We start from the raw sequence: 10549 nt of genomic DNA on the forward strand, positions 1-10549 counted from the left end.
GAATCAGAACCTGCATTTTAGCCAGGTCTCAGATGATTTGTGAGGCCCATGAAAGGTTGAGAGGCACTGACCTACTCCAAATTTTCACATATGTCACATTCTGGATCCATTAGCTGACTAAAACTGAGGTTCTCGATAAAAATATTTGTTATCGGGACTTCCCTGGCGGTCCAGTGGTTAAGACTCCACACTTCCACTGCAGGGGTTGAGGGTTCGATCTCTGGTTGGGGAACTAAGATCCCACATGCCACAAGGTGCGGCCAAAAGATTAAAAAAAAAAAATTTGTTATCTGCATTCTCTGTGATTCTAAGGCTTGAACACACGCTTTGATTCCATTTCACAGTGCAGCCTCTGGGCTCCATCCCTCCTTACCACACAGAAGTGACTGAAACCACCATTGTGATTACATGGACACCTGCTCCAAGGATTGGTTTTAAGGTAAATTGCAGATGTTCCTAATCCCTTGTAATCCAGCCCTGGGTTGGCCTCGTGTTTCTGGATGTAGTTGAAACAGGATGCTCAGGAGTCAGGAGACTTGGGTTTTGTCCTGTTTCTGTTCATACCTCTCTGACCACGTTGTCAGGGCATCACAATACTTCTGCTTCCCTGAATTGCTGGAAAGATGGACTGAGGCAGTGAAAGTGCTTTGCAAAGAGGAAAACATTAGTATGGAACTGTTAGTTGTTATCTTGTTTTCTCTATCCTTTCTCCCAGGGAGTTAGATTTAAAGATATATAGGGAAACTGCTCTTGTTGTGTTGTTCTAAATAGGTATCAGCAAGTTCACTAAAACTAATTTAAGGAGACCAATTAAACTCAGAGTCACTCAAAAATCACATTTGTATCCAATCAGTTTCATCTCAACTTGTTCAAAGCCCCTTAGGTGAATCTCTTAATAGACATTAAGATTAAGGTCTTCCCTATAGATATCTGGATACATGTTCTTTAAAGTAATGGTATTAGGGAAGTGATGAATACAAATGAATGTGTTTAAAAGAATTCCTTTTTTTGGCATTTAGAGTGTGGAGAGAGAAATATTTATTATAATTGAAAATCAAAACTAAATCCCCATGATTGTTTGTTTAAAAAAATATACCAAAGATCATTTCTTTTTTGAAATACGCAAATGGCATATTGATGATTATGCTACTTAAATATAAAGAAACCCTTTTTGAAGATTGTCAATATACCTTTTAAATTTCCCTTATAATGTCATTTTGACTTTCAGAAGCCTTATAAAGTACTAAGGATGTCTCTAGAGCTGAACACTGATGACACGATATTACCTAGGCTTTTCAAATAGAATACTGAAAGGATTGAAAATTAAGGGCACATTCATCTTAATTCTTCTTTTGTAACATATCAGCCTGCAGTTGAAGCTGTCCTTCTTTAAAAGGAGTGTTTTTGAAGTACAGAGTGTTACAGGGACTGGTACATTTATGTTGAATGCTAATAACTCATTAAAGAGAGAACTAGAGGATTTCTTCCAGCAAAAAGAAAATAAGAAATGAACGGCATGTGGCCCAAAGCGCTTGTGTACTTCTGGTTTGTACCAGGAGATTATTTATCAAGCAAAACAGTATGTAATGATGTTTCTCTGGAAACTTCCATTACAAGCTACCTTAACTTAGTTTTGGAAGATACTTCCCCTAAGTGGCACCCTCCCCCACCGCCCCCAGTTCCAGGGAATTTCCAGCTACATTATTTAATAGAGCTAAAGTAAGGTCCCAACTCATTCCCAACTAAAAGCAGAGTGCAGTTCCTGAGGGGTCCACATTATGCAAAGCATAACCACAATCTCTCAGCAGTAACCCAACTCTGGAAATATTTGTCCTTGGTGTTTATTTTGCTTTTTTTTTCCTAGCTGGGTGTACGACCAAGCCAGGGAGGGGAAGCACCACGAGAAGTGACCTCAGAGTCAGGAAGCATCGTTGTGTCTGGCCTGACTCCAGGCGTGGAATACATTTACACCATCTCAGTCCTGAAAGACGGGCAAGAGAGAGATACACCAATTGTGAAGAAAGTGGTGACACGTAAGAGGAGTTCTTTGCCTCTTTTTGTTTTTTAAATTGTTCCACTTTTTTAAAGTAGCTGATAGCAATATCACTTTTTACTTATGACAATGACCCAAGGGAAAGATTTCATCCCTACTTGTATTATTAGCTACTTCTAAGTTTGGAGTAGCAAGTTCAATTCATGTCATATAGTCTATGGCATCGGAAGTGTTCTTTCCATGTCAAAAATGTTTATGAACTGGCAAGACAGAAAAAAATTTCAGTAGTGTTGCAAAATTAAAAATTGTAAAAAAAAAAATTCTCTCAGAGAATTGCTGTCCAGCATGGACTTAAATAAATAACTTCTTTATTTTTACTGATTGTGGAAGGAAGGAAGGAAGGGAGGGAGGAAAAGAGAGAGAGGTATTCCACAGCTCAAGTGCTTTGTGCTAGCTTTAACTTTTAATTAAAAAAAATTTTTTCTGCATAGCACTGTCTCCACCAAAGAACTTGCACCTGGAAACAAACCCCGACACTGGCGTGCTTACTGTCTCCTGGGAGAGGAGTACCACCCCAGGTAAGCCTGGGATGTATCATAGGGCAAGTATATGCAATGCCTTCCCAAGACAAAGTTTAGAAACTGTGTTCCCTTCAGAGAAAGGGTCAAAATTATAAGTACCTAGCTCTCCATAAAAAAATACAGGCATATATCATAGAGTGACATATAGGGTGTTTTACTGCATATTTATTTAAATTACAGGAAAGAGAGCAAGGTAGACTCTTACTGAGCTATAGGGAATCATGAGGGCTGAGGAAAAGCATTCTGAGCAGTCAGTCCTTTCTGCTCAGTGGCATTCCAAACCGCCAAACAAATGACTGAAGTTATACTTCCTAATTTTCCATTTGTGGGTTATCATAGATTCTAAGTATATTACTCAATAAACTTAGATATTTCACAAATATTTTATCATGAGTTGCACCACAAAAATCTCAGGGTAGAAATGACCTCCATTTTACAGAGTGAAAAAACTGAGACTCAGAAAAAAATCGACTTACCCATAGTCTCAAATTTTAAATGTTACAGAACTGGGATTGTAACTTAAGTGCTCAGACTCACTCTTACACCAGACTGCAAGTATTTGGATTTTTAATTGTTAGTTTGTTTTACTTATACTCAATAATGAGAAATTTGGCTAACTGGCATTCCATGACTGTTTTTAAAGCTTTACATAAAGCTTCTGTCTAGGGCTTCCCCGGTGGTGCAGTGGTTGAGAGTCCGCCTGTCAATGCAGGGGACACGGGTTCGTGCCCCGGTCCGGGAAGGTCCCACATGCCGCGGAGCAGCTGGGCCCGTGAGCCATGGCTGCTGAGCCTGCGCGTCCAGAGCCTGTGCTCCACGACGGGAGAGGCCACAACAGTGAGAGACCCGCGTACCGCAGAAAAAAAACAAACAAAAAAAAACAGCTTCTGTCTAAACTCGTTCACACATATTAAAAAGAAAATTATTTACAGTATCCTAAAATGTGTAAAGATACCTATGGCAATATTCAAGTACCATGATGTACCAGGGCAATGGAAAGCGAAATTTTAGGCATTCCTGACCTTTGCCAAGTCCATGTGAAAGTCTCTTTCAATGAGAAGTGTAAACTAAAATATTTAATATTGGGTATATTGGGGGAATCACTATTGAGATATCAGGATACTCATTACTGAGGAAATTCTAAAACAAATTTCAAAATTAAACAAAAACAGAAATGCCAACTAATGTTGATGGTATCTATAACTCCTATGATTTTTCATTAATGGCTATATTTAGTTTATTATTTCACTCTTTCTATTTGTACTCTAATCTTTTAAACAGTTCTTCCCTTTGCTTGGGCACACAGCTAAGGCAATTATTTATAAGTCAGATCAATATGTGCAGTCACACGCAATAAAGCTAGCTTAAAATATCCTTTTTAATTCCCCTCTGAAGTAAAGTGACTTTAGTGAAGTTTTCATTATCTGTGGAAACATCATTTAAGCCAAAACTACGCTATTCCCAGCTGAATCACTCTAAATTTGAAACTTTTAGGTTGGCAAGTTTCATGCCTGTCAGAAGCTAGATCATTAATATTTAGTCTTAATGGATGACTTAGCCTGTCCATCTGAATGGTCACTAGCCAATGTAATGACCCAAACATTGATTTCCCACCCACTTGGATTTCCTTGTATAGACCACTTTAGTGGCTACCCTATTCCTAATTATAAAATGTACCATCATTTTCTCTCCCTTTAGTAAGTTTAACTTAAATATACTTCCTCGCTTTACTTTTAGTCTTTCCCCATGGATTTCAGTTCATCACTATTTTAATTTGAATGTCTCTCTCCTCCCCTCAACCCTCTCACTGCCCCACTTCTATGATTCCTGAAGTCTTCAGCAGTTAATATACTTTTTCTAGGATAAGTAGAGCCGCTTTTGCTTTTTACTTTTTCTCCTTTCCTATTCCCTTCCTGTAAATCCCATAGGTTTAGACCTTGTAAATTAGGAGAGCCCACTTTGGGGAATGTGCCTAAGGGTGAGAGCCATTCCATCCCAGCAGGTAAAATAGAAGTCTTCAGCTGTCCTGCAAATGATCCATTAAGAAAAACAGGGTAGAGTGGTAGAAGGACCATGGAATTTAGAGACAGAAAAGCTTTTGGTAATCATTTCCCCTTTCCAAGATTTTCTTAAACTGAGGATATTAATACCTCCCTCAAAGGGTTGTTGTAAGCCCCGAATGACAATAGGTAGAGTCTTCAATACATAAATGCTGAGTCCTCTCCCCATTCCCTTTCGAGGGTACATCGTTGGAGTTGAGTTTAATAGGCTCTGGGTCACAAATGTTCTGGGCAGTAACTTCCTCCTTTCTGTTTTCTCCAGACATTACTGGCTATAGAATTACCACCACCCCTACAAATGGCCAGCAGGGCTATTCTTTGGAAGAAGTGGTCCATGCCGATCAGAGTTCCTGCACTTTTGAAAACCTGAGTCCTGGCCTGGAGTACAATGTCAGTGTTTACACTGTCAAAGATGACAAGGAAAGTGTCCCTATCTCTGATACCATCATGCCAGGTAATGGAAAAATAAGCTATTATCCTCAGAGTGGCAGTTTCAGTAAGAGTGGGGATTGGCATCTTAATCCCCAGTTGGTTGAATGTGTCAAATATGTTTGGGATTTAATTCTGACCTCCGAACCACACTCTCTAGAACCATGAAATCAAGGCAACTATTTGGACAAATGCTTGCTGTTAACACTGCTTGACTCTCTGCTTCACTGGGATGCTCTTTGTCTCGATGGGTATGCAATGGAGTGGCAACCATGGCATTAACTCTGTACTGTCCGCTCACGTGGAACTATTACTAAAATGATGTCATGTGTCTGTACTCAGTACTGACAGGCGAAAAGTAATATGGTAAATGCATCCCATCCGTACATTTGTGCCTGATCTTACAGTCTCCGTATGTGAGCACTGAAATAGCTCTTGGTTGACACATTCATTTCTTCATCGTGCCGTTTCAAATTCTTTTCTTAAAATTAAAAAAAAAAAAAAAAAGAAAGGCCACATCTTTAGGGTGTTCTTTCTTGTGGATTGAATGACAACATTGAAAAGACCTATTTAGGGATAGGTTTGTTGTTTGTCCAAAATTGCATCATGACAGATGAAAGCATTGGACAGATTGTGTTCTTTGCATTATTTGGTAGAATGCTTTTACTAATGCTACTTAAATAATTTTGATTATGAAATGAATAAAATATTAACAGTAGCCTTGGACTCAGGCCTGTCTTTCCCCTGAATGTGCTTTGGAGTGGCACATTTTATACCATACATTCATAATGCATTAGCATTATGACCGTGATGTTGTCATGAGTTTTTCTACTGGGAAAAAAAAGAAAAACTCATCAATCAATTTTTTTTAACCCTCTTCATGAAAGTTTTATTTTCCTACTAAAATAGTTTTGGATTTTTTTTAAACTTTGCTGATACTTACTACAGGTATTACGTCTAGGTTCTAAGAATGGTTTCGACATCCTAAACAGGACTATAATTTTTAGAACCTGAGAGATTTAAATTTTACTGTTTGGGGGATTTTCAAAAAACAAACAAAAATCCCTGAAGTAATATTGTAACCTGTTTTATTCTCCCAGGGAAACTATTCATGGTGCTTAAAAAGTCTTTTCAGATAATATGGAGCAGACTGCATATTACCATCATTGCTTTAACACTATCAGTTTTACCACTAGTAACCTGATGTACACTGCTTTATTTTTTCCTCTTTTTTGCCTCTGTTTTCCTTTGCCCTCCTTTGCTTTGTAACTCAATAGAGGTGCCCCAGCTCACTGACCTAAGCTTTGTTGATATAACCGATTCAAGCATCGGCCTGAGGTGGACCCCGCTAAACTCTTCCACCATTATTGGGTACCGCATCACAGTAGTTGCGGCAGGAGAAGGTATCCCTATTTTTGAAGATTTTGTGGACTCCTCAGTAGGATACTACACAGTTACAGGGCTGGAGCCTGGCATTGACTATGACATCAGCGTTATCACTCTCATTAATGGCGGAGAGAGTGCCCCTACTACACTGACACAACAAACCGGTGAATTTTGAAAACTTCTGTTTTTGAGACATGGATGGTGTTGCATGCTGCCACCAGACACTCTGGTTAAATGTGGATGTTTCAAGGGAAAAGCCAGCAATTTGCCAAAGAGTAAGAGAGGGTGGATCGATTGGTAAGGAGTGGAATGCATATGCCAAACTTACTGGATGAAGATATATACAATAGTCTTAAGTACATTTTCATTTAAACCGTGAAGATGTGTAAAGCCAGAGATAGATATCTGATCTATCAAATACGAAATGGAAAAAGTTAATTGAATTTGCCGACCTAGAATTATTTTTTAAAAATCTAACATTAATACCAAATTGTATCATGAGCACCATTTAATAAGAAGAAATGTACTTCCAAAATGTAACATTAGACCCTTCTTTCTATTATTTGATAAACTCTACCATGTTCCTTCTTTGTGACTGTCTAAAAAACGATTGAAATTTAGGGTAGAGTGGAAGGAGGTTTTTTTTGCGGTAGGAGAAAAAGAGACTTTGGAACATTCTAGATTTCATTGCCATGGTGAGGTAAAGAAACTCCTCTTTAACCACAGTCTGGGGACCAGCATGCAACATTATAAAGGTTCTCTGCCCTGCATGGTAAGAAACATGCTGAGAACCAATTTGCATGAACCCCTTTCACTTGTAAGTAGAATTCACTGAATGGAATTGTAGCTATGGCAGTAGCTGTAGTCATTCCTGTCAGAGGGAAATTTAAGACCCTCTTGTGTTTTTGTCTGTGTGCATGTGTATCTTTGGAATGTATTGCTATGTTTCTCTTTGCTGTGTAGCAAGCTAAGCCTCTTCAGCCTGGGATTAAATAATCATCAGTTGTATTAATCATGTACATGGATTTTATGTATTTGAAAGTGAATTGAATTGACCCTTTAAAATATATTGATGGCAGAAAGGTTAAAGGGGCCTAACAGTACTGGGTGTAGTGTTTTATTTTTAACGGTAGTTCACTATGATTTAGATTAGACTATTTGCATGATGATGACTCGTTTCCTTTATGCATGAAATACTGGTTTTACCTTTCCAGCTATTCTTGTTAGTTTTAATTTTTAAGTGACATTAACTTAGTCTTCCTTCTTATTTGAAACCAGCTGTCCCTCCTCCCACTGACCTGCGATTTACCAATGTTGGTCCCGACACGATGCGTGTGACCTGGGCCCCACCTCCATCCATTGAATTGACCAGCTTACTGGTGCGCTACTCGCCTGTGAAAAATGAGGAGGATGTTGCAGAATTGTCAGTTTCTCCTTCAGACAATGCAGTGTTCTTAACAAGTAAGCGGTCAAGTATATTTGTTCAATAAATACTAAGCTAGCACATAAGGAGGAGATTCTGTATCCTCAGGTAGGAGCGAGAAAGATTAAGACAGCTACAACAGAACTACAGGCTAGACTCCAAATCTAACGTGCAGCTCTATAAATTTTGAAAGATGTCATGTTTGTTGTTATTTTAATATATCTTTGATATCTACAACTTTTTAAAAATCAGAGTGGAAAAACCCCAACAGTGAAGTTCAAAGACTTCAAACAAGTTCTGCTTCCAAATAAGCACATAAAAATAAATGTGGGCCCAGAGAAATTATATGACTAAATCTTAGTGTTTAACGAGACAAAAAATGAGGATTGAAACTAGTGTCACGGTATCTGTCTTATTCTCATTTAAGTGTCAGCAGGTAATCTATTTGGCATTTGAAGACTTAGAAACAGTGACTGGTCACTCAGGGTACATCTGGATTCTAATTTGAAGAAAGAGCCAGAAGTGTAATTTGTACTTCAAAAAGAATCTGTTAGTAGGATTTCTCTGAAGCCTGAGGACTTAGAAAATAACTGAAACTAAAATAAACAACAACAATTTATGGAAATTGTTTCTAGTTTCTACCCTTTGAAATTGATATTTTTTATTAAAGAAAATAAAAGGAGGCTGCAACATGGTGCTGTTTCACATGTTGCTTCTCATTATTTTCACTGTAATAGTAAAATACATAAGAACAAAAAGCAAAAGCTTCTACATAAGGGAAAAACAGTTCACATTTAGGTACATTACCAGATGATGGTCTGAAAACATCCTCTATCTTTCAAACGTATTTTAGAGAGTGAAATACAAAGAAAGGCAGCTCAGCACGACCATAGTCTTGGTTTCCAATTCTGTGGCTGAGGGCGAGAAATCCTCATGTCTGCCTATCAGTGGGGCTATGATTCTGTTCTGGAGCATTCTGGAATCAGTAGTTACAGCATTACCCAATACACAAGGCTCTGCTTCGGGACCTCTGTCTCCCCACCTTAGCCATAGACCTGTCACATGTTATTCATATGCTCTAAGATCTTATTCTAGATTCTATTCTAGATCTCAAGGTAGCCATTTCCCCCCCCTCCTCCAGAGAAGCCATTATTATCTTGTTTTACAGATGAAGCAACTGAGGTCTCCAGTGGCTAAGTAAATTGTCCCTGGCCAAGCAGGAAGGAGGAAAGGGGAGTCCAAGCATCCCATCTCCTAGTCTGGTGCTTCAGGGGCCCCTGCAGAAGGGGAGGTGGTGTAGAGGGGAATGGGGGTCTTTTGAGTAGGAGTTCAATGGTTAGAAACCTTACTCTGTACCTTTTCTGGTACCTCAGAATGAGAGAAGAGGAGACCCAGGAATATATATATTCAACTCTTAAGTATTCTGTTCTTACCTTAATAGGACAGAACCCATCACTCCCGATCAGTATGACCCTTTTTCAGTAAGGGGTAATTGTTAAGACCACTGGTCTTGGCTTAGGGCTCAACTCCTGTGTGATCTTGGGCAAATATATCGAAAAAATAACTTCTCTGTGCCTTAGTTTTGTCATTAGGAACTGGGGATAATTGTAAACCAAACTTGTGGAGGTAATAGATATGTTCATTATCTTGAATGTGGTGATGGTTTCACAAGCGTATACATTTGTCAAAATCTGTCAAATTAGACACTGTAAATATTTTCAGTTTATTGTTTGGCAATAAAGCAGCTTTAAAAAGTAGCAAACTAAAAAAGAAAAAAAAAAAAGGTAGCAAACTACCTGCTAGGGTGATTGTGAGAGGTAAATGATATTCACAGTGCCACAGTCATTATCACATGCCCTCAACAGACGTGCCGTTAAGTGAATGATAGAAATATTACTGTGCTGCATGCAGCAACTCCATCTTATTTCGGATGCAGCTGAGTCATACCCACACAGGTGGAGCTGGGGGCAGGGCTTAGAGATGCTACAGGGCAAGGTGACCCTTCCTCATCACCTACTGACAGCCCCTCTGCAGGCAGCAACACTCACTTAGGTGTAAATAGGCTCTAAGACAGGACTCTTGGATATTTTATCCGTTGAAATAGTCCTAAGGGTGCTTTCGTTTTTCATTCTTTCAAGCACATTTTAAAAATAATTCCAACTTGCCTCTTCAGATCTCCTGCCTGGAACAGAGTATTTAGTCAGCGTCTCCAGTGTTTACGAGCAGCATGAGAGCGTACCTCTTAGAGGAAGACAGAAAACTGGTGAGTCATGTGGGCAACATGCTTATTGAGTAGCTTTCACCTACCGATTTTAAAGAGCAAAATTCCATGCTACTTCTGAAAATACATCTCCATTTTTGTGGGAGTGCTTTTCACCTCGTCATCACCTTTGATCACTGGTCTTAAAAATTACGACATCTTATGGGAATGTAGTTGGTGCAGCCACTGTGGAAAACAGTATGGAGGTTGCTCAGAAAACTAACAATAGAATTACCATATGATCCAGAAATCCCACTCCTGGGCATATATCCAGTCAAAACTATAATTCAAAAAGATACGAGCACTCCTATGCTCATAGCAGCACTGTTCACAATATCCAAGACATGGAAACAACCTAAAAGTGCATCAGCAGATGAATGGATAAAGAAGATGTGGCGTGTGTGTCTGTGTGTGTGT

At 39.0% G+C, this 10549-nt stretch overlaps 1 protein-coding gene across 9 annotated transcripts in view; it reads left to right on the forward strand.

The window, feature by feature from the left end:
• FN1 (fibronectin 1) overlaps positions 1-10549 on the forward strand; it is a 69782-nt gene that overhangs the window by 35307 nt on the left and 23926 nt on the right. For 5 of the 9 annotated variants that reach the window (XM_027122101.1, XM_027122063.1, XM_027122094.1 and 2 more), the window contains exons 21-27: positions 345-439; positions 1865-2033; positions 2485-2571; positions 4897-5088; positions 6341-6613; positions 7728-7910; positions 10046-10135. In XM_027122101.1, coding sequence (XP_026977902.1) covers positions 345-439; positions 1865-2033; positions 2485-2571; positions 4897-5088; positions 6341-6613; positions 7728-7910; positions 10046-10135 — 1089 coding nt within the window. The remainder of the gene's footprint in view (positions 1-344; positions 440-1864; positions 2034-2484; positions 2572-4896; positions 5089-6340; positions 6614-7727; positions 7911-10045; positions 10136-10549) is intronic. The other 4 variants (XM_027122084.1, XM_027122095.1, XM_027122098.1 and 1 more) reach the window with 1 other exon arrangement.

The sequence above is a fragment of the Aethalodelphis obliquidens genome, unplaced genomic scaffold, assembly GCF_003676395.1.
Source record: "Aethalodelphis obliquidens isolate GAN/ISIS:26980383/991018 unplaced genomic scaffold, ASM367639v1 scaffold2, whole genome shotgun sequence".
Taxonomy (NCBI): domain Eukaryota; kingdom Metazoa; phylum Chordata; class Mammalia; order Artiodactyla; family Delphinidae; genus Aethalodelphis; species Aethalodelphis obliquidens.